Source organism: Mustela putorius, unplaced genomic scaffold (assembly GCF_011764305.1).
Source record: "Mustela putorius furo isolate JIRA1106 unplaced genomic scaffold, ASM1176430v1.1 tig00000905_pilon_pilon_pilon, whole genome shotgun sequence".
NCBI classification, from domain to species: Eukaryota; Metazoa; Chordata; class Mammalia; order Carnivora; family Mustelidae; genus Mustela; species Mustela putorius.
This window is the reverse complement of record NW_025421511.1, coordinates 6,816,704-6,840,518: the sequence shown is the minus strand read 5'-3', so window position 1 is coordinate 6,840,518 and position 23,815 is coordinate 6,816,704. Positions and strand designations below refer to the sequence as shown.

The 23,815-nt window shown below is 52.0% G+C and overlaps 1 protein-coding gene and 1 long non-coding RNA gene across 11 annotated transcripts; one reads left to right on the top strand and one right to left on the bottom strand.

Annotated features, from left to right (window-relative positions):
- Positions 1-9,953: 9,953 nt before the first annotated feature.
- On the bottom strand, positions 9,954-13,304 carry LOC101671468. 4 transcript variants are annotated; one of them, XR_001181913.2, is made up of 5 exons: positions 13,212-13,304; positions 11,647-11,892; positions 11,375-11,523; positions 11,069-11,249; positions 9,954-10,277 (listed from the first exon to the last, which is right to left on the bottom strand). It is a non-coding gene; the product is annotated as an uncharacterized LOC101671468 (long non-coding RNA). The 4 variants fall into 4 exon arrangements; XR_006608463.1 differs by lacking the exon at positions 13,212-13,304 and adding an exon at positions 12,753-12,946 and having other exon boundaries at positions 11,635-11,892; XR_006608462.1 differs by lacking the exon at positions 13,212-13,304 and adding an exon at positions 12,753-12,946.
- ZNF596 (zinc finger protein 596) lies at positions 13,191-23,738 on the top strand. Of its 7 annotated transcripts, none has more exons than XM_045086214.1 (7): positions 13,196-13,391; positions 13,876-14,040; positions 17,631-17,763; positions 19,553-19,679; positions 20,566-20,658; positions 21,127-21,209; positions 21,675-23,738. In XM_045086214.1, exons 3-7 carry the CDS (start codon positions 17,704-17,706, stop codon positions 22,917-22,919), a joined length of 1,608 nt encoding a protein of 535 aa, XP_044942149.1. In that variant the 5' UTR covers positions 13,196-13,391; positions 13,876-14,040; positions 17,631-17,703; the 3' UTR covers positions 22,920-23,738. The 7 variants fall into 7 exon arrangements, with proteins under 7 accessions (XP_012919088.1, XP_044942149.1, XP_004766838.1 ...); XM_004766781.3 differs by having other exon boundaries at positions 13,197-13,391; positions 17,631-17,715; XM_045086215.1 differs by lacking the exon at positions 13,196-13,391 and adding an exon at positions 13,398-13,648.
- The last annotated feature ends 77 nt before the right edge of the window (positions 23,739-23,815 follow it).

Sequence of the window (23,815 nt, the reverse complement as noted above, 5' to 3'; positions counted from 1 at the left end):
TGGTTTGTTTTTGTTTTTGTTTTTGTTTTTTTGTTTTCAACTAGTTTATCTACTCTATACCCTGAGCTAGCAGGAGACACACTCTGGTCTCCCCCCCAGAGCCTACCCAGAATCTGGAGTCTGGGTGCCCTACGGACCAGCACACAACAGGGTCTCTGCTGACCAGGGACCCATAGCCCCCCAGGTGAGTCCACACTGCCCTCTCCCAGCTCCTGCCCCGCATCACCTCTCCTCACTGTGGGGCTCCAGGACCCGAAACCATAGGGCTGGCTCAGCTCCAGCTTGTAATGAGTTTGCACCCTCCACCCCAAGCAGCTAGATTTCCTGGGGCTGGAGGGAGGACTGGCTGCAGACACGGATGGGATTGGGGGAGAGGTGGGGACTCATGGAGAGTGAAGGATGGGGCAGGGGCCGAGTCCTGGGGCCACTGCTCATGTCTAAAATGGCTGACGTCCATGAATGCCCACGGTATCCTTCATTATGGTAACAACACCCTCACACTCGAGCAACATGGTGGTGGGTCCCTCCTCCCTGGCTTCTTTGCCACACCTCTGACTCCAGCCAGGGCTGCATCCAGGGACAGGCTGGATCTCTGTCCCTGAGTCCTATCAGGAGACAAGGCAGGAAGAGGACAGAAGAAGGGGAAGGGGCAGACTGATCTCCCTGTTCTGAGTCAGTCTTCACTGATGCCTCCAGTCCTCTGGCCCAGCACTGCACTTAGCTGGACCCTGGGAGGGAGTCTGCATTCCAGGCCAGCTGGGTGGGCGTATTCATCTCTGTCCCCAAATGTGCATTCCATCTGGCCTTGCACCCTGAGGCTTGCTGCCCAAGGTGGGCATGGCTCCGGGGCTCAGCAGACTTTGGAGCCACAGAACACTTGGTGGTGGTGAGGGAACACGGGGGCTGCTCAGGTGCGGAATCATGGGTCTCATGCACATCTGCCTCAGGGTTGTGTCACGGCACAGGTGCTGTGTGAAGTTCTCCTGGGCACACCTGACCCTCTCAGGAGGGAGGCCTGTGTGCCTGATGCACCTGCCCTCCACCTACACGTGGCAGAGTGGCCAAGTTCATGCATTTGCATGTCCAAACCTCAAGGATGGTTGGGAACCTGGGGTCAAGAGAGGAAGGAACTGGCCCAGGACAAATGAGGGGTATAGAGGGGTATAGACTGATCTCCCTGTTCTGCTCTGCAGTCCTAGACCAGCCCCAACCCTCCCATGAGTTTTCTTTGGGGGTGAGAGCCCCTCAGATCCTCGGGAATAGCCACCTTGGGCATCCCCAGGCATGTACGGGTATGCACACTGTACACACACACGCACATACATACACACACAAGTCTGACTTCCCAGCTGGGGCTCAGAAGGGGAGGACACCCTGGGAGTGAGGTGGGTGACAAGGGGGAAAGAAGAGGTGGGAGACAGCTGGGCCATGAAGCAGGGGCATCAGGACTCCTGGCAAGAACCCAGATCCATAGCATGGGGAGGGGAGAAATGCCAGGCTGATGGTCAGGAGGTATCCAAGGGGCCCAGAGGGGTTGCCAGGGCACTGGGGGATGACAGGTTCTGGGGTCTAGTGTCCATCACCACCCCAGACTACCGGAAGCAGGATGAGATTACCCCCCACCCCAAGTCCAGATGGGGCTACAGCACAAAAGGCCTCAGCTTACTCTTCTGCCAACTGGGCTGCAGAGACAGGGTGTCCCTAGGGTCCCACAGGCTTGTAGAAGAGCCGGTTGACCTTGCATCTTTATCCCTGACCCACTGTGCTCCCCTGGGGAAATGCTTTGTATTCCGTCAAGGTCCTTCTGAGCAGAAGACAGCCTGGGGACTTGGGGGGCTGAGGACCTGGGTTTGCAGAACATGGCAGAGCACTGGACCTCTGGTCTGGGGGCCAAGGTCAGGAGCCCCCTTGTTGCAGCCTCAGGGTCCCTGTCTGGAAGAGGTTCCAGAGTCAGTGCTATGGTCAGGGTGAGGAGGCCTCAGGAAGGAACTGAACACCAGGACAGGAGAGGGAAACGGGGACAAGGGAGGCTCCTGAGGTCTCTCGCATCACCCCTGGGAGCCCACAGATCCTGCTCCTGGGGGACATAGACAGAGAAGGAAACAGAGATTGAACACAGAAGACAGGGAACAAGGAGAAGCCACAGACTTTCCTCAATCAGGTTGGAAATGACACTCCATCATTTCACCCCATCCTATAGAGCACAGTCACACAAGCCATCCACCCTGGGGAAAGGATTCCACAGGGATGTGTGGCCAGGATTCAGAAATGCCTGCGAACTGCTGTGGAGACTACCCAGCATGTGGGCACAGACAAGGCCCTGGGACCTGAGCCTAAACCTAATGGGAGCCCCTGGAAGTCTCCATTACCAGGGACAAGATCTGAATCCATTCATTGCAACCTGCCCATGGGGGATGGGAGATGGGCAGGAGGAGGGTGGTTTTGCCTGGACCCCAGAGCAGATCCAGGCCCCTTGGCATGTTCCATGCCAAGACCAGCCCTTGGCTCACCCTTGCATTGCCAAGTGTGCACACCAGCCTCCTGTGATAGCAGGTATGGAATGTATGTACAGGTGCCCCCCGGTGGCATCCCTAGAAATAGAAGCCAGAACACTCCCAATGTGCAGACAGGAAGACTGGGGAAGCCCTGAGAGGCACACAGTCTGTCCGGAGTCACAGCCCTGGACACAAGGAGGAGCCTGGTCTGAACCCAGCTCTGTCCCCACAGCAGGGACACCGGCTGTACCTGGCCTCATGGGGGCTGTGGGTGGGCTATGTGGGTGTCACTGTATGGATGAAGCATGGGTTGGAGGGTGAGCAGTGAGCACCTGGGGGAAGGGGGCCCTTGGGGAGACTCTTGTGTGAGAAGGAAGTTGGATAAGCAGGCCCCAGGCAATGGTGACCTCACTTCCCTGACGACAGAGCCCAACAGAATTTGGAACCCAGGTAACCAGGCACCCACATTCCAGAGACAGCTGCTGTCCCCGTCCATTTTGTTGGAGATCCTCGAATGAAGAACATGTTTGCATGCTGTATCCCAAAGTTCAAAGGCTGCAGGCAGAGGACAGTGCACCCTGCAAACACTTTCCCTCACCTGGGGATGCCACATCAGGGATCCCCGATGCCTCTAGCCATTTAGCCAGAAGGACCAAAAGGTGACACTGGGAAGCCCAGAGCCAGCCACCCAGCCCCACACACTCTGATCCCACCTGTGCAGCCCCAAGTCCCCTCCCCATGGGCGTGTGCATGTGTGCACTTGTGTGGGCCTGTGTGTGTCAAGAGGGCTCATGTGGTTGGAGATGTCCCAAGCAAGAGCAGGTTGATGAGGGGTCAGATGCCCAGTGGGCAGGTCATGTACAAGGTCAAGGCTAGCTGGGTGGGACTGGGTGTGGGGGCTTTGAGCTTCTGCCCAGGGTTTATCCCCAGAGCCCTGCAGGGATGGGTCACTGTCCCAGGTGCAGGGCTGTGCACACACAGGTCTGTGTCTGGTCTGGGAACAGCAGGGCGACTGGAGAGTGAGAAGGCTGGGCCTGGGTGCCTGTGGGTGTGTGGGGTTAGCAATTGCACTACTGGGAATTTACCCCAAAGATACAGATGCACATGCGCCCCAATGCTCACAGCAGCAATGTCCACAATAGCCAAATTGTGGGAAAAGCCAAGATGCCTGTCAACAGACAAGTGGATGAAGAAGATGAGGTCCACATACACAATGGAATACTACTCAGCCATCAGAAAGGATGACTATTGCTGTACAGTGCTGTGGATGGAACTGGAGGGAATTAAGCTAAGTGCAATAAGTCAAGCAGAGAAAGACAATTTTCATACGGTGTCCCTCCTACGAGGAGCGTAAGGAATAGCACGGAGGACCACAGGGGAAGAAATCGGAGAGGGAGACTCTGGACTCCGGGAAACAAACTGAGGGTCTCAGAAGGAAGGGGTGAGGCGATGCGGTGACCGGGTGATGGGCATTAAGGAGGGCACGTGTGGGATGAGCACCGGGTGTTCTGTGCAACTAATGAACCCCTGAGCACTACATCTGAAACTAATGATGTGGTATTGCTTGGCTAACTGAATTTAAATTTTTTAAAAGCTGAAAAAAGGTGGGGGGTGACAGCGCCGAGTGCACCAGTGTCTCCTGCACACAGAGTTGGACCAAGTTGTTTCTGGGCGCGTCTGTGGAGCCAACCACGAGCACCAGAATACCGTCACCACCAGAGTCAACAACGGTTGTCTGGGGGCGGGGAGGAGGCTCTGACCAGGGCAATGAGCTCCTGGGCACTTCATCTCTGTGCTCGGTCTCGTGATCTGGATGATGGCTTTGTAATTACCATTTTATATTTCCACATACACAAAATTATTTGTAATGCGTAAAGTGTAAAGTTCTTTACTTTAAAAAAAAAAGGCGTTCTTCCCAACAAACTAGCAGAAGTGGCATGTTTCCACCAGGAAAATCCTAATGCGGGGCCGCTTCAAGCCCCGGGCCGGAGGCAGAACCCCCTCCCTGAGGGACGCAGAGCAGCGACGCCCAGGAGGAAGCCCCCACGCGCCGGACCCCGGGCTCAGGACTCCGAGAGCGCAGCCAGGGGCCGAGCTTCTCGTCACTCCGCACACCACACTGCTGCCCTGGTCGCTGGCGCACGGCTCAGCGCTGTGCACCCCCGGAAGAGAAAGAAGGGCTGCTCCGGTCCACACCCCTTCTGCTGGGGGGCGAGGGGAGCAGTGCGGGCCGGTCAGGGCGCGTGGTCAGACGTGCCAGCCCCGCTCCCAGCTCCCCGAGCGGTTTGTTTCCCACGCAGCCCCTGCAGAGACGCCGACTTCACGCGCCATACACCTGCCTCCCTGGAAACACGAACCTCAGGGCCCAGCCGCACCCTCACGAGTGGCCAACGTTCCCACGGTGATTGCAGAAACCCCCAGCCCCGGAACCACAGACACGTGGCCGTCTGGTCTGGCTTCTCGCCCGGGCACCATGTTTTCACCGTCACCCACCCGCAGGCCAGTGTCCCACCTTCACTCCGGAGTCCAGCCCAATCGCGTTCACCCCGCGTGCTTCCACCGCAGTAACTGTGACTCACAGCCGCAGGGCACACGGCGGGCGGAGTAACCTGCACGGTGGTCAGACCCGGGGGGATGCCCTGCCCCACCAGAGGCCCAAGAGGAAGGCTGTGCTGGCCAAGCAGGGGCGGGGGCTCAGCGCCTGCGGTCTCCTGTGGAACCAGCTTGCTGCTGAGCATCCCGTAGGAGCTGCTCCCCACGGCCACGCAGGGGACACGGAACCATCTGAGACCCCTCCCCTACCAGCCACGCAGGGGTCACAGAACCATCCCCCTCCACACGCAAGGAACGTGGAACCATCCACTCCTTACCCCCCACCCCCCGGCCAGGCAAGGGATGTGGAACCTTCTGAGACCCCCACCATGCAGGAGACAGCACCAATCACCACCCGGGGCACAGGGAACCCTCCACCGCCCCACCCCTCACCACACAGGGACCATGAACAGTCTGCTCCCCGACCCCCACCCCCAGGGAGCACAGCTTCTGGAGGCTCCAGGGATCCCCTGGGTGTGGCGGTGCCTCTTCCACCACTGTCTGTCTTTACATGGCTTTTCCCGTGTCTATGTCCCTCTTCTTTCTATAAGGACACAAGTCACACAGGATTAGGGACGCTCTAATGGCTCCTATTACCTGCTTATAACTGCAAAGGTCCTTCCGAATGAGGTCCTGAGGTCAGGAGATGGACCTCTCTCTCTCTCTGGGGATACAACTTACCCTTCACACCGAGATAAACTTGCTCTAAAAGAAAGCCAGTTCTACTTAAACGAGTCTGTAGAAAAGGCTCTAGCCTGCCCAATCTATTTAAGAACCATGTGGGCAGGAGCTTAAGGTCCAGCAGGCCCACATGTGAAAGGCATCCAGGAGTCTGCTGGTTTCCTCTTGGCCTTCTGGAATCCAGCCAGCCTCCCCAGACCCACATATCCCCAGTCCAGACACCTTACTCCCCCCAATTCTTTCAAAGGTGGCAGCTTGAAACTGGCTGGAGAAAGACACCTTTTGGACAGCATGCTTGATGGGGACAGGGATTACCTAACAGCCAAGGCTCTCAGAGGTCTGTTGTCTGGTGGGTCCCCCAACAGACTTGCCGAGGATGGGGGTGCGGACTCACCAGATTCCTCCAGCTCTATCCTCAGAGCAAGATTCAATGATGAAAATGAGGCAGATGCTTCCTACCCTCACACTTCCTACCTACTCACAACACCTGCCTGGCCCCTTGGGCTTGGGATCCCCTACATTGTGCAATTCTCACAGTGCCCCCGACTTCTACTGCACCCCACCTCCTGGCCACTGAGGGCAGTGGGGCCAGCCAGGGCCCTCCAGGCTTCTGGGCCTCCAGTGGATCTCAAACCACCTGAACACCCTCCAGGGCAGAGAGCACCCTCCCCCACAAAATGTTTCTGAGTCAACAATAGTCCCCAGGCTGTGTACCTGATGGCCTCCCAAGGCTACCAGGAATCAAGGTTCCCAGACATGTCTTCGCAAAGTACCCCGACAGCCACACGGGCACTGTTTGGCCAAAGCGGTCCATGTTCCTCCAGCTTTACCTTGGGGGGACAGGGAGGATGCAGGAACAGGCTCCTTTGTGTAACAGAGCTGGAATTAGGGGGAGGAACTGGAGAGCCCAACACCCATGCACAAGAGCCAACCCCACGCACACATGCCCTCTGCTAGTCCCTGGCTCCCCGCATCTGCATGCCGAGCCTCACCTTGACCTGTGCTGAGGAGACCGGGTATCTCTCTGCCTGAGGAACTCTGCTCAAATCTCCACCACAACAGAGCCTCCTGGGCAGAGGGAGCCCACCCCTGAGAATGTTTCCGAGGAGGCAGTATAAAAGTGGGAGCAGGGGTGCCTGGGTGGCTCAGTGGGTTAAGCCTCTGCCTTCGGCTCAGGTCATGATCTCAGGGTCCTGGGATCAAGCCCCGAATCAGGCTCTCTGCTCGGCAGGGAGCCTGCTTCCCCCGCTCCCACTAAGCCCCCCCCCCTGCCTTTTTCTGCCTACTTGTGATCTGTCAAATAAATAAAATCTTTTTTTTTTTTTATTTATCTGACAGAGATCACAAGTAGGCAGAGAGGCAAGCAGAGAGGAGGAAGCAGGCTCCCTGCAGAGCAGAGAGCCCGATGTGGGGCTCGATCCCAGGACCCTGGGATCATGACCTGAGCTGAAGGCAGAGGCTTAACCCACCGAGCCTCCCAGGCGCCCAAAAACAGAGTGGGAGCACTGAGTCCCCATCGAGCCTGCCCGCCTACCTGACGGGGTCGCCGGCTTTACCAGCAATCCGGGCTCTGGCATCTTTTGTAAAAGATGAACCAGCCGTGCTGCCTCCAGACCAGAGCTGACAAGGGTGTGCCACTGCTTCCAGCTCGGCCTCCAGTGGCAATGTGCACCTCTGTGTCAGCCAAGACTTTCACTGAGACTGACTTCAGGGACCCACAGAGTAGATACACCTGGGGCACGGCCTCTTCCTACAACTGCCCTGCTCCAGGACCCTGGCACCCTGACCTGCACCGTGCCAGCCCACCAGCCCACCCTGTCCTATGGGGCTCCAGGTCGACTCCAGAGCATCAGAATGGCATCAGGAGCCCACATGAAAACAGTCTCAAGTGGCAGGTTGCCCCTCCCCAGGTGGACTGGCTGCTTGAGGGGTCCCAGGTTTCTCCAGCAAAGATGAAGTGCCTCTCTGGAAGGCAGCCTGAGCATCCCCCAGTCTCTCTCTATAAAGGCAGCCCCGACTGCTCCAGCTCGGCCTTCAGGGGTGGTACGTGCAGTTGTGTAGAACAGAGCTTGGCTTCTGCAGATGCCACAGCCCACCAGGAGCTTGCAGCCACACCTAGGCGCTACTCATGGCTGTTTCTCAAGATCCAGGCCATCCTGGGCCCACGGCAGCCACATCTGTGCAGTCAGCCCCCACCACTGGCCTCCAACTGTGCATGCGCGTTTGCTAGTTGCCAAGACACCTTGCCAATCAGGCCCATGGTGGCCTACTGAGGTCCAAAGCACGTTCTGGGGCCAGAGTTCTACGTAGTTTCCTGTTCCAAGTCCAGGCCTCCCCTCGGCCTGAGCAGCCTTTGAGTGTGCAGTCAGCCCTCGTCATTCACCTACCCACCCCCACAACCTTGTTGGCTCCACGTGGAACACTGGGCTCAGGCCAGTGCCCCACACTGCACCACCCCAGGGCAGAGGGCGGTTACACCCTGAAATTCTTTCAAAGGCAGCAGCTTCAGACTGGATACAAACAGATCCCTTTTGAAACTAGGGGCTTCTTGAGTCCCTGGGCTTCTCGAACAGAGCTCCCTGGGGTCTGTGCTGAGGTCAGAGGGGTCCATCTGAAGCCTGCCCCGGGGCCCAAGATCGCCTTCCCTCCTACCTGCCTTTTCAGTTCCTTGTGCTCCCTCAGGCCTGGGCTGCCTGGTCAGACCCCTCTCAGCCAGCCTCCGGTGATGCATACCCAGTAGGTCCCTGACAATTGGGCTCAGCCTGTGGGTGCCTGGTGCCCCCTCCTTGTTACCTAACTTTTGTCTGTTGGCAACCTTGTGGGCTGTGGGGCTCAGCTTTGGCTCCCAAACCTACATATCACCACAGTCAAGAGTGGTTTCTCCCCTTCAAATTAAAACCACATTGAGATACCACCTTACAGCAGTTAGAATGGCCAAAATTAACAAGACAGGAAACAACATTTGTTGGAGTGGATGTGCAGAAAGGGGAACCCTCTGACACTGTTGGTGGGAATGCAAGTTGGTGCAGCCTCTTTGGAGAACAATGTGGAGATTCCTCAAGAAATTAAAAATAGAGCTTCCCTATGACCCTGCAATTGCACTACTGGGTATTTACCCCAAAGATACAGATGGAGTGAAAAGAAGGGCCATCTGTACCCCAGTGTTCATAGCAGCAATGGCCACGGTCGCCAAACTGTGGAAAGAACCAAGATGCCCTTCAGCGGACGAATGGATAAGGAAGATGTGGTCCATATACACTATGGAGTATTAGCCTCCATCAGAAAGGACGAATACCCAACTTTTGTAGCAACATGGACGGGACTGGAAGAGATTATGCTGAGTGAAATACGTCGAGCAGAGAGAGTCAGTTATCATATAGTCTCACTTACTTGTGGAGCATAACAAATAGCACGGAGGACAAGGGGAGATGGAGAGGAGAAGGGAATTGAGGGAAATTGGAAGGGGAGGTGAATCATGAGAGACTATGGACTCTGAAAAACAACCTGAGGGGTTTGAAGTGGTGGGGGGTGGGAGTTCGGGGTACGAGGTGGTGGGTATTATAGAGGGCACAAATTGCATGGAGCACTGGGTGTGGTGCAAAAACAATGAATACTGTTATGCTGAAAAGAAATATAAATAAATAAAATCTTTAAAAAAAAAAGAGTGGTTTCTCCCCGAAATACTTTCAAACATTGGCAGCTTGAACTCGATGGCCCCCAGGGCCCAGGGATCCTTCAACACCCAAGGCTCCCAGAGGTCTGTCTGGAGGGTCCCCAGAACATCCCGCACCACCCCCACCAGATTCCTCCAGCTCTGCCCTTAAGGCAAATACGTTCAGTGATCCTGATGACTGACAACATGAGGCAGATACTGCCTGCTCCTCGTGGGCCGCTATCACATGCTGCCTTGTACCCACGCGGCTGGCCGTGCTGTGGTTTGTGGCTCACGGGGGCCGAGTCCAGCTCCTCTTTCACCACGTGAGGGCAGTGGGGCCGGGCCAGTCCTCCAGGTTACTGGCGCCATAATTCACTCCGGAACCCAACACCATCCCAGACAGGAGCCCTCCCATTCTGAAGTATTTCTGAGGTGCCAATCCTCACCTCCCCTGAAGGGGTACCCATGGGGTTACCAGGAATCCAATCTCCTGTCTTGGTGAAGAATACCCCAGCAGCCACACAGTCCTGTGCAGAAAAGCAATGCATGTATTTACAGCATTTCACTGCATGAAATATGTGCATTTTTCTAATACAGGAACATAATTTAGGCAGATGTAGGAGCCAAAACTGAAAAACTTCCACCACATTAAGAGTCCACCTCTGTGCGTATAACCTCCAGGTAGCAGGAAACCGTCCTCTGAAACTTTCTGACACGGCAGCTCTCAACTGGCGACAGTCACTCACCCTGCAGACTGGCCACACCATGGGCTCCCAGGTGCCGCATTCGGCCAGCTCCCCAGTCAGTGGGCAGGCCCTGACCCTGCAGAGAAATCCATGTTTTCCAGGTCTGCCCTAAGGAGAGAGAGACCCAACTATGCAGGTTAAGGCTTAGAAAAAGGCAGATGCCATGAATGCCCCAACAACGTCCTCCTGTCACCCAGCTTGGCCAGACATTGCCCAGCTCCAGGTCCCAACCTCACCCCACCTTCCTCACCTGCCCACGCACAGTAAAAACCCAGTCCAGTCGGGGGGGGGGGGCACCCAGCCCCATGGAGGTCTAGCCCACCCCACCCACTGGCAGAGCCTTCAGGGTGCAGGGCCACACTCCCGGGTTTCCTCATACAGCTTCATCTGACACTAAGGACTGTCAGACCCTCTGGTACTGCCTACCTCTAGGGGCGCCAGGGCTTCCTCAGCAATCAGGACTTCCCAACTGTGGGAGCCTGGGTGGCTCAGTGGGTTGAGCCTCTGCCTTTGGCTCAGGTCATGACCTCAGGGTCCTGGGATCGGCTCCTCCCACATCGGGCTCTCTGCTCGGTGGGGAGCCTGCTTCCCCCTCTCTCTCTGCCTGCTTCTCTGCCTACTTGTGATCTCTGTCTGTCAAATAAATAAATAAAATCTTTAAAAAAAAAAAAAAAAGGCTTCCCAGCTCTACTCCTGGGAGGTCTCCTGAAAGTGCTATTTGGCCAGAAGCAGCAAATGTCCCCTCTCTTCCAAGGTGAACGATTCAGTTCTTCATGTTTTTAGCCAGAAAATTTACTCAAGGCTTTTATCAATAACATCAATTAGTATAATGCGAAGTTAAAACAACCCAGTAACTCCAACCACTCTAGGTTATTCCCACCTAAAGAACATTACATTACCAGGGTGGCATCTGGGGGACTCAGTCTGTTGGGCATCTGACTCTTGGCTCCAGCTCAGGTCACAATCTCAGGGAAGGATCTGCCCATTCGGCTCCGCGCTCAGATGGGAGTCTGCTTGAGACTGTCTCCCTCACCCCCTGCTCGCACTCTCTCTTTCATTCTCTAAAATGAATAAGTAAATCTTTGAAGAAAAAAAAAAGAAAGAAAAGAAAAAGAACGAACATTACCAGCAGGCTTCAACAACTGGAATGCACATCAAGCCCGTCACCGCAAGTGGAGGAGGTCGGGATATCAGTGAGAACTCACGCGACATGCCCCTGAGGTGCTGAGAAGCTGGACGGGCACAGCGGTCCTGGGCAGGCACCGAGGGCCAGTTGCCAGACAACACGCGGCTCTTCCCACAGAGTTGCTCTGAATCCTGCTGACTACAACAGGAAATGCTGATGCAAACACACCTGAGAAGAAAGAGAGTTTCACTCCAGGTGCCCAGGAAACATGCTCTTAACAGAGAACGCACTCCAGAGCATTATCAACTTTTCACATCTTGTAAAAACTCAAAAGCTCACAGGTTAACATACTGGCAGGAATCATGAGTTTTAGGGTTAGGGTTAGCTTCAAGGAACGCAGGGGGCATTGATGGGCATCTCAAGGACAAGTCGGTTTTCCTTTAGGCGACTTCTTCACAAAGCAGATGTACAATGCGCGTGGAGGGGCCATCAACCAGGTTCACGGTTTGAGCAAGTCTGTGTACGGCTCTGCTGGCTCAGAATCTGAATCCGCTTCCTTTGTACACCAGCCTTCCACATGGCAGACTTACTTCGTGCCTCAGGGAGGAAGAGGAAAGTCTGGGTGTCATTCTGGCATGGCCTGTCTCTTAAGTAATTCTTACTTAAAACGACCAATGTCACTGTACATTTCGGAGGGCCTGTCCTCAGGCCCCACAGTATCCGGGCAGTCCCTACTCTGCACGAACCCACAATCCCCGACGGACTTCAGCAAGAAACCTATCAGGTCACTCTTCTCACCAACCCTAACCCTCACGTTTCCTCCTAGTAACTTGCTGCCACGAACCCCACTCCGCTCCCCGGCGTGCGTTACCACTCGGCGCACCGCACCTCAGTGGAGCCCAACCACCCGCCGCCCACGGCAACACTGCGAGGTCCCTACACCCAACGCAGAAACAGCCCCACGCCCTGAGAGCTGCGCTTTAACACGTCTCCTGGTTTTTGTTTTTTAATTGATTTATTTATTTTCAGCACAACAGTATCATTGTTTTTGCACCACACCCAGTGCTCCGTGCAATCCGTGCCCTCTCCAATACCCACCACCTGGTACCCCGACCTCCCACCCCCGCCCCTTCAATACCCTCAGATTGTATTTCAGAGTCCATAGTCTCTCATGGTTCCCCTCCCCTTCCAGTTTCCCCCAACTCCCTTCTCCTCTCCATCTCCCCGTGTCCTCCATGCTATTTGTTATGCTCCACACATAAGTGAAACCACATGATAAGTGACTCTGCCTGGTTTATTTCCTAAAACTCCGAGAGCCCGGCCGCGCGCCGCCCCCGCCGCCCCAAGGCCGCCCGCCCCCGCCGGCCCAGACAACGGGGACCGCGCTCACACCTGTCACCCCAACCGGGGCGCGTCTGCGCACGCGGGGCCCGAGGCCGCGCGCCTCCCGGGCTCACCTGGAAGTGCCCCCAACAGCCGCCGGGCGCAGGGGAGCGGACACCGAGCAGCCGCCCACCGACCCGAGCGGCCAGCCGGCCGGCGCGCGCCTGCGACCGTGGGGCCGAGCGGAAAGTCTGCGGCCGCCTCTTCCTAGCTCCCGACGCACCGGCCCCGGCCCCGCCCCACGCCGGCCGCGCCCCGGCCCCGCCCCACGCCGGCGTCCCGGCTCGCCCCACGCCGGCCCCGGCCCCGCCCCTTCGCCGGCCGCGCCCCGGCCCCGCCCCACGCCGGCGTCCCGGCTCGCCCCACGCCGGCCCCGGCCCCGCCCCTTCGCCGGCGTCCCGTCCCGGCTCCGCCTAGTCCTCCCTCGGGCCCCGCCCCTGCGCTGTGGCCGCGGTCTGCCGCGCTCGCGATCCCCAGCCCCACGCTGGCCGCGCCCCAGCCCCGCCCCTCCGCGGCCACTCGTCCCCGCTCACCCTGGCTCTGCCACGTCCCGGGAGGGCCGCGTCCGCTGCACCGGCCCCGCCCCACGCTGGACGCTCTCCCGCACGGCCCCGCCCCACCTTGGCCTCGCCCCTCCCGGGCAAAGGCCCCGCCCCTCACGTAATTTCCTACTAACCCGGAAGAGGATTTCCGGAAGCGAAGGTCCTGGTCTGGTGAGTGGATTGTGGTCTCTGCCGCTTAAACCCGGGCTCGTCGGCCCCTTCCTGGCTCGGTGCTCCACGCCCCGGGACCGAGGACTCCTGCGGGCGCCCCAGGCCCCGCTACCGCCCGTCAGACCCGCGGGGAGTCGCCGGGCCCTGCGCTCCCTGGGCCGGTAGTCCGTGTCTGTTGGCGGTCGAAGGCGCCCCCGAGGCCTGCACAGAACCCAGTCCTCCCCGATGCCGCCGCCGTCGTCCTCCGGCGGCCGGGGGTGCGTCCCCGCCTCGGGGGGGGAGAGCGGGCCCGGGTCCCCGCGCCCCAGACCTGCCCCGGGGCTGCGGTGCCGGCGTGTTCGCGTGCCGGGTCCCGCTGGGAAGGGAGCGCCTCCGTCCCGGAGAGCGGCGCGGGGTGTCGGCGGGGTGAGGAGGAAGACCGGGAAGGGACGGCGGGCTCCCCGCGCAGTGGCCGGGCGGGGCGGTCACGGAGGACTCCCGACAGGAGCAGCGGACGTCAGGGAGGAAGTGGCCCGGGGAACACAGGTCGGCATGTGAGGGCAGAGCAGCGCGGGAACACGGACCGTCGGGCGAGACCGGCCAGCACTGGCGCCGGGCAAGGCAAGGGCCATGGCTGTGAAGTCCTAAGTTGCTCTCCTGGTTAACTCAGGTAAGTCACATTCAGACGAGAGTCCGCGGTACTTTTCCTGTCTTTATTACGTACGGAAGTGTTTCTTGTTGGTTAGCAGAAAATTCTACAGCGTTTAGTGCACAGCTAGTGTTTCCGTGCGCAGCTGCAGCGTTTCGTGCGCAGCTACAGCGTTTCCGTGCGCAGCTAGTGTTTCCGTGCGCAGCTACAGCGTTTCCGTGCGCAGCTAGTGTTTCCGTGAGCAGCTACAGCGTTTCCGTGCGCAGCTACAGCGTTTCCGTGCGCAGCTACAGCGTTTCCGTGCGCAGCTACAGCGTTTCCGTGCGCAGCTACAGCGTTTCCGTGCACAGCTAGTGTTTCCGTGCACAGCTACAGCGTTTCCGTGCGCAGTTAGTGTTTCCGTGCGCAGCTACAGCGTTTCCCTGCGCAGCTACAGCGTTTCCGTGCGCAGCTACAGCGTTTCCGTGCGCAGCTAGTGTTTCCGTGCACAGCGACAGCGTTTCCGTGCACAGCTACAGCGTTTCCGTGCGCAGCTACTACAGCGTTTCCGTGCGCAGCTACAAGCTACAGCGTTTCCGTGCGCAGCTACAGCGTTTCCGTGCGCAGCTACAGCGTTTTCCGTGCGCAGCTACAGCTACAGCGTTTCCGTGCGCAGCTAGCTACAGCGTTTCCGTGCGCAGCTACAGCGTTTCCGTGCACAGCTAGTGTTTCCGTGCACAGCTACAGCGTTTCCGTGCGCAGTTAGTGTTTCCGTGCGCAGCTACAGCGTTTCCCTGCGCAGCTACAGCGTTTCCGTGCGCAGCTACAGCGTTTCCGTGCGCAGCTAGTGTTTCCGTGCACAGCGACAGCGTTTCCGTGCACAGCGACAGCGTTTCCGTGCGCAGCTACAGCGTTTCCGTGCGCAGCTACAGCGTTTCCGTGCGCAGCTACAGCGTTTCCGTGCGCAGCTACAGCGTTTCCGTGCGCAGCTACAGCGTTTCCGTGCGCAGCTACAGCGTTTCCGAGCGCAGCTACAGCGTTTCCGTGCGCAGCTAGTGTTTCCGTGCGCAGCTACAGCGTTTCCGTGCGCAGCTAGTGTTTCCGTGTGCAGCTAGTGTTTCCGTGCACAGCTACAGCGTTTCCCTGCGCAGCTACAGCGTTTCCGTGCGCAGCTACAGCGTTTCCGTGCGCAGCTACAGCGTTTCCGTGCACAGCTAGTGTTTCCCTGCGCAGCTAGTGTTTCCCTGCACCGCTACAGTGTTTCCGTGCGCAGCTACAGCGTTTCCGTGCGCAGCTAGTGTTCTGAGTCCAGCTACAGCTTTTCTGTGTGCAGCTACAGCATTTCCTTGTGCAGCTACAGTGTTTCCGTGTGCAGCTGCAGTGTTTCTGTGGGCCGCTACAGTGTTTCCGTGGGCCCCTACAGTGTTTCCATGTGCAGCACTTGGATATATTGAGGACTCAGGTCTTCACATTCAAAACCAGGTTTAAACAGGTAGTCTAATATTCAACACTTTTCTTTTTTTTATGTGGTTCTGAAGATTTTATTTATTTAGACAGAGCCCCCACCAGCCGGGGCAAGGGGCAGAAGAAGAGGGAGAAGCAGACTCTCCCATGAACGGAGAGCCCCATGCAGGCACTCAGTCCCAGGACCCTGAGATCATGACCTGAGCGGAAGGCAGAGAGGCGTAACAGACTGAACCACTCAGGCGCCCCAACAGTACATTTTTTGATGTATTGATATGATGTTCTGGAAAAAAGGGAAATTAAAAGCTTTTAATCAGTGTGAGTAAAACCATGAAATAGAGAAGTTGTTGCTGCTCAGGAGGCTGGAATAAGGTCTGGAACCTTCAGCGGCAGGGCAGGCCTTGTCACTATTGAACACAACTCCAATGCATGCATAAGGCCAATGCAATGATAGTTTATTCTCCCCAGGCCTCTCCTTCTGTCATCTCTGCCTAGCCCAAAACACCCACACACAAAGCACAAGACCTTTGGGAAAGGAAAGACCAAGAAATTTTAAAATAAGCAAAGAACAAACATCTTTCCAACGGGGAGGTAACCCTTGGTTTTGAGATGGGAGGATAATGTGCAGTGAGTGTTAATAGATGGGAGAGAGCCTGGGAGCACAGAGACAGGAGAACTCCACATCCTCCCTTGGTAATCCTGTATGCAGCCTATACCGCAAGAGACTGCAAGGATTGTAACTTGAAAGGGAGGGTCACACAGACTCCCATTCCCCTGAATGCCAGGTGACAGGTGGGCTTCAGCAGGAATCGGGCATTGTGAAGCACAGGGCAGACACTTGTTCCTCTCCATCTGCAAGTTTATCATCCCTCTTCCCTGGTGCTTTAGTAGACCACAGAGAACCACCTAGTCCACATGCTGATTTCCTCCCCACAGTTTATTCAAAATCCTGAGTGGCACATTTTCCAAACTAGGAGAAAGATGATGATGATGGTGATTCAGGACCATAATTATTAGCAGAATTCTTTTGAGGAAGAAACAAATTATGTTTATCTCCCAAGCACAGAATCACATAAAATAAAACTTTATCTTTTCTTGACATGAGATACAAATGGGTAAGTTAAACCTGCTTCTATTTATGACTCGTTATTACTTGTCCATGAAATACACTTACTTCCTATGTGTGTTTTAGGGGAGGAGTTAAAATTTATAAATGCTTTCACAGACAAATACCCAAAATCAAACATCGAAATTCAGGGAAGTTTCAGCTAATGCAGATTTCAGTGAACAATTTTCTAAAACTTCAGCTGGAGTAAATAACGTCCTCCTAAAATCCTCTCATTCTTTAATTTCTGGAAGTACTATCCCATAAAGATTATTAGACATGAGTTCTGCTGTAACCCACATATTCCTGCAATTTTCTGATGCAGGGAATTTTAAGGGGTAAATTTGTAAGGTGGGTGCCTTTGACCCTCAAAATGAAGTAAGTCACTTAACTGGCTAATCTTACCATTAAATGCATTTTTTTAAGATTATTTATTCATTAAAGAGAGCATGAGCTGGGGGAGGAGCAGACTCCCCACTGAGCAGGGAGGTGATGTGGGGTTTGATCCCAGGACACTGGGATGATGACCTGAGCCAAAGTCAGATGCCCAACCGACTGAGGACCCAGTCACCCCCATAGAATTCAAACTTAACGATCTTGCTTCATAACCAAAAACCCAGTCAGAACAAATCTAAAGGCCAGTGTTGGTGGAGACAATGATGGATGATATGTGTATCCAGAGGGCTGGACAGGGAAGTATAGGGATGGAGTTGAGACACCAGAGCTGAGGAGTTAGGGAAACTGCTAATAAACAAGCGAATGCCTAAGTCTGGGAAATTTCACAATGCTTCCGCATGTGGCAGGTGCAAGAAATCCTGGAATTGGAATTGGAGGGAACTGGCTCTTCACATTCTTCCTAAATTGAGAGTATTGCTTTCGTTTCTCCAAGCAGTAGTAGAGCCTTACCTTTGGAGAGCTGACCTCTTCTCCCTGTTTCCTTTGGAGCACATTGCATGTTTCTGTCTGGTCTGCTGGGGATTACTTCCAAGTGGAGTGGTCTTCGTAACAAATGTGTATGGACACTGTGGGCAGCTATAGTTTAATTGGCTCCTTTCTTCCTCAGCTTTGCCTCCTGTTGCTGAGAGACTGTGTATGAGTGAAAACCCAGAAGACACTTGGCAACTGAGCTACTAAGAATGGACTCACAAGGGGCGCCTGGGTGGCTCAGCAGGTTAAAGCCTCTGCCTTCGGCTCAGGTCAGGATCCCAGGGTCCTGGGATCGAGCCCCGCGTCGGGCTCTCTGCTCCGCAGGGAGCCTGCTTCCTCCTCCTCTCTCTCTCTGCCTGCCTCTCTGCCTACTTGTGATCTCTGTCAAATAAATAAATAAAATCTTAAAAAAAAAAAAAAAAAAAAAAAAAAAAAAAAGAATGGACTCACAAGTGAGTAGGGAGTTATTCTTCCTACTGAAATAGCGTGTCTGTTGCCATCATGTGGACATAAATCACACAGGCATTCATGTTCTAAGTACACTCAAGTTTTTCAAGCTTTCCAAGAACTGTGGAATGGTCATGTTTGGTCAGGGACTCATCATGTGGTAATCTCTTTCCCAATGTTACGCTGAGATATCTCAGGTTCAGTTAATGCCCTGCATTTTCAGGAGACATGAGAGAAGTTTTTCTTCATAGCCATCCCATGCCCTAGTTGGCACCAAAAATGCACTTATAACCATTTTATTAACTGTAGTGGGCTTAGGATTCAGGTCAGTACAGGTGATAGAGATGAAAAAGGAGCATAACTTTACAGTCCAGTTGAAAGGCAGATGTTCCCACATGTGAGCTCTGTCACTGCAGTATTATATGTGCGGGGGTGGGGAGGTTGTTGCTGATAATACTGAGGGATGAGTGACGGTCATGCCGGAGAAGCCAAGGAGGAGTCCTCCCTTTCCCCCGATTTAAACCTCTTAAAAGTCTGATAGGATGTGTTTGTGCTTTTTGAAACTTATACAAGAGAAAACTAAAAGTCATTACTTCCTTTGTCCCAAATCCTGATTTTTCCCCCTCTTTATAATTTCCCTTAGTTCAAATTTGGTAACTGGAAACAATGTATAGGGAATATTGTTTTCTTAACTTTGAGTGTGATTCAGGAAAAGGAGTGTAGGAGGTAAAATGAAACCCAAGGACCCCTGGGAATTTTCGATGAGCTGAAGAGACAGGAACAGTAAAGTGGCTTTAAGCATACGTGAACCAAGAGATGAGATAAAGAAAAGCATGATGATGACAGATCCCTGGAGGGCCTCAGGCAATAGGAGGGGTCCAGACACTACTATCCTTCCTTAGGGAAGTCTCAGCCTCTGGCTCACGCTTATGAACCATTTGTCCTTATGCTTTATAATGAACCATTTATCTTTATGCTTTATAATAAATACCTGTTATGTGAAGATTAAAGGATGTGCTGCTGATTTCATATCCTGTGTGGATTCTGTTCAGTTTTACAGAATTATGGACACTGTTTCAATACTCTGGTAGTTAATGGATAGTAAAACTAGAAGTTGCATTTAAATGTTTGCTGTTAGCATTTACTAAGTCATTGGATCTTTAAGAACTCATAAAAGATGATCATCATAGATGATGAAACTGAGATTGTATAGGGGAATAATATTGTCAAAGTACTTTAAAAGTGGCAGGTTGTGTCATGAGTCCATAGATTTACTTGAAATTGGTGGAAAATAGTGTTTTAGTTTTAATAGTGTTCCAGAGAGACTATTATACTCATGATCTGGAAGTCTCACTTACAAGTTTATTGCAAAACCCACAGGTTAGATCACACCTCATTCTATATCTCTGTAATGAAATGTATGTATTATGAATGTGTCTGGGTATATGTGAAAGTCAGATGTCCAGGTGTGCACTGAAGATGACTGAACCCAGCATTCTGTTTGAGCTTTCTGTACGTGCAGCCCCCACTTCCTTAGTGCCGTTGTCTGAACCATCTGCCCCTGAATATTGGCAGGGATGGTCCTGTCTGAAAACATCCATAATCTTCTAGGAATCAGTGACGTTTGATGATGTAGCTGTAGACTTTACTCAGGAAGAGTGGACCCTGCTGGACAGGTCCCAGAGAAAACTCTTCAGAGATGTGATGCTGGAGAACATCAGTCACCTGGTCTCAATTGGTGAGTCTCTTAGTGTTACTATGTATGTATATTTCTAGTCACTCATTCACTCAACAGCTTTGTGGCTAAGACTCCTCATTTCTCACTGAAAACTGTCCTTCTTACAACTCACAACAATCTTCACATTGTACTTTGATTTGTCATCCCACTAGAATGTAATTTTCTTCACACAGTTTCATGTCTTTCTTGCTGCTCGATCTCTACAACACCCAAACAGTGGTGGGAATTCATTATTTTTGAATTGGTAAGTAAATACATTGACTTTAAAAAAAAAAAAAAATTTTCTGGTGGGGACTGATCAGACCATGGTATTAAAAAAAAAAAAAAAAAACCCCAGGAGCACCTGGGTAGCACAGCTGGTTAAGTGTCCAACTCTGTTTCAGGTCAGGTCATGAGCTCAGAGTCGTGGAATTGAACAATAAAGTGGCTCCATGCTCAGTGCAGAATCTGCTTAAGTTTCTCTCGCCCTTTTCCCCTCCCCACACTGGGTCTCTCTAAAATAAATAAATCTTAAGGAAAAAAAAACAGGTGGTTTTCCATGCAGAATCTAGATTTTTCTGGTGGAGTTTTATTTATTGGGTTCATTTAGGATATAATACTCAAACACTGTGAGAACTTACATCTTCTCACGGTGTTAAAATATTGAAGATTGCACAGTTGGTCTCTGAACTTAGGCATCAATAATGACAGGTCATTAAAGTCTTTGGGAAAGATCAGGAGTTAACCTTCTGTTGGTGAAGGACTACCTATGCTGTTTTCAACATACTCTTACCAGAGAGGACTCTCAGAGGTTACCTCATTCTTTCCCATTAGTTGGCCCTACATTGATGATCATGCCATGTCCTACACAGAAGTCAAAATTCAATTCTCTTTTTTCTATGAACAGGCAGACAGCTCTACAAATCTGAAACGATTTCCCACTTGGAACCAGGAGAGCACCTTTCAAAAGGGCTAGGTTTGCTGCAATGCCAGAGTCTGGGTGAGCTACCTTAAGAGCTACTAAGTGAGTGAGTAGGCCCTAAGAATCATCAGATAAAACTTAGCTGCTTTTTAAAAAGATAGATAATATGATAGGGGGAAATATTTTTAGATATTGTCATTATATTTAACAGGTGTCAATTTCTGTTCCGTCTTTGGGAAGGTAATAATTACGTACTATTGAAGTTAAAATACACCAAATGTCCCTTTCCATGATTTTCTTATGTGAAGATTTTCCCTCTCTTTTCCTCCCCAGCTTGCCGTCTCCATCCTACTTTTCTCATTTTTCAGTCCTGAAAATGTCAACTGTTGATGTCCTGTGTGTTTCTTCTCCTTATGGTATTCCTTAATTTGACTTTCTTTCCCATCTCTGTGTCAGTATTCAAAACATATTCCATGAGCATTTAGTGTCTTCAGCATCTTAATTCTGTCAGTGTCATTATTGCAATTTTTTCCCCAATCATTTCAGATAGGGAAGATGATCTTAAAAAACAAGAAATGATACTCGTGCAACATGTCTGCAAGAAGGACACAGCATTAGTCGGTGCGATGGTAAGCCTCAAGGGGATGAACCTGTGCTTTGAGAAATGTGGGTATTGAATAAGGAAGGAATTGGGCACCATTAACCAATCATAATTTAAGCTGGAATCAAGGGTTTTCACAGCAAGAAGTTTTGGTTAGTTTTATTTTAGGGAAGAAATTAATCTGAAGTCAAAACCATAACCTGAGGTCTCGTAAACAGCTACATGGTCATAACTTACATACCTAACATTTGAAACACAGTATTGTTTTGAAACATTGTCTTTAATCAGATATCTCTGCATTTGGGCTGCTAAAAAAAAGAAAATTTCTGTGCTTGCTGGAGAGGCATACATATATGTTTATGTAACTAATGTAGACAGTGTTGTAGGACTCTGTCCCTGAATGATGACTATAGAATTTATATGTAGACGAAGGAAGGAAGGAATAAATTTGAGGAACTTTTTCAACAGTTTCTCATTTCCTTTTGAATAACAGAGATCTCACACTCTGGAGAATCCTTTTGAATGCAATGATTTTGGAGAAAATTTAACTGAAATACTAACATGGACTCAATATGTGGTACCTAAAATGGGAAAGAATCCCTGTATCAGCAAAGAATGTGGAAAAGACAGCAGTTGTTCCCCATCATTTAATACACGTAAGCAGAGTCACACTACAAGTAAATCACATGAATGTCTTCAGCGTGGGAATGCCTGTATTCAAAGCTCTGCCCATAGACAAACCAGTACTACTCAGAATGGAGAGAAAACATTTGAATGTCATGAATGTGGGAAAGCCTTTGGAAAAAGTTCTAACCTGAGGCGACATGAGATGATTCACACTGGAGTGAAACCACATGGATGTCATCTGTGTGGGAAGGCCTTCACTCATTGTTCTGACCTTAGAAAACATGAGAGAATTCACACTGGAGAGAAATCATATGGATGTCATCTGTGTGGGAAAGCCTTCAGTAAGAGTTATAACCTTCGGCGACACGAGATGATTCACACAAGGAAAAAACCCCATGAATGCCATCTGTGTGGGAAAGCCTTCACTCACTGTTCTGACCTTAACAAACATGAAAGAACTCACTTTGGAGAGAAACCATATGGATGCCATCTATGTGGGAAGACATTCAGTAAAACTTCGTACCTTAGACAACATGAGCGAACTCATAATGGAGAGAAACCGTATGAGTGTCATCTCTGTGGAAAGGCATTCACTCACTGTTCTCACCTTAGAAAACACGAGAGAACTCACACTGGAGAGAAACCCTACGAATGTCATCTATGTGGGAAAGCTTTCACTGAATCTTCCGTCCTCAGACGACATGAGAGAACCCACACTGGAGAGAAACCGTATGAATGTCACCTCTGTTGGAAAGCCTTTACTGATTCTTCTGTCCTTAAAAGACATGAGAGAACTCACACTGGAGAAAAACCATACAAATGTCCCCTGTGTGGGAAAGCTTTCAATCACTCTTCTGTCCTTAGACGACATGAGAGAACTCACACCGGTGAGAAACCATACAAATGCAGTGTATGTGGAAAAGCCTTCAACAGAAGCTATAATTTTAGATTGCATAAGAGAATTCACACTGGAGAGAAACCATATAAATGTTATGTATGTGGGAAAGCCTTCAGTAAATATTTTAACCTTAGACAACATGAGAAAATACATGTAAAAATAATCAGTGTAGACGATTCACCACCTATAGCTTCAAACTATAAACACTCTTGAGGGCTCAAACACTCAAGAAACACTAGGTTTATAATCGGTGTGGGAGAGCATTTTTCCATCCTTACTACTTTACTCAACTGAAGGTAATCCCAAGTGAAGAGAATCTGCATGTGGGTCACACCTGTGTGACCAAACCTTCACAGAATGGACTGACATGGAAGAATATAAATGGAGTATGGAAGGATTGTCACCCACAGTTCTGTCGAACAAAATGGAGAAGTGGCATGTCAGAGAAAACAGGTCTGTAATTAATGCAGAAATACTTTCCTTCATCCTTTAAATAAGCAAATTGTGCAGCAGAGTCTCTAGACCTGTAATCACCATGCACTCATTCATTCAGCAACACATCTGGCATGCAGAAGTCTGCTAAAACCAATAAGGGGGGGGGGGGGACATTCCTAGGAAGACCGGAGAATTTTGTTGCCAAAGGGCTGTGTTCCATGAGAACTAGGACATAAGGATTGAGGACATTTGGAGTATCCTGTGTGCAGAAAGCCTAAATTACCTGACCTAACAGTAATGTCTGTAGTGACAAAGCACTCCCTCTACTAATGGCAAACACCAGTTTGGCATAGCTGAAAGCAGCAGCAGAAGAGACAAGCCTGCCTTGCCCTTTTCCCCATCATAGCAGCCACAAATGCACAAGACACCCAACTGAGGAGACCTCTGCATCCCAGGTCGCCCCACAAAAGGCAAATGCAGAAAGACGGGAGACACCAGGTAACAGGCCAAGTCGCTGATCCTACTCACTTGAACGTGCTTAGGCGTCCTTGTTCACACATGGCAAAAAGGAGAATACAGATGCTTATAATTAATTTATACCAGTCTGAGAGAGGACGCAATGCCTTTTCAATCCGTTTCAACTGTCTCCTTTGGTTTGAAGAAATCATTGTTGT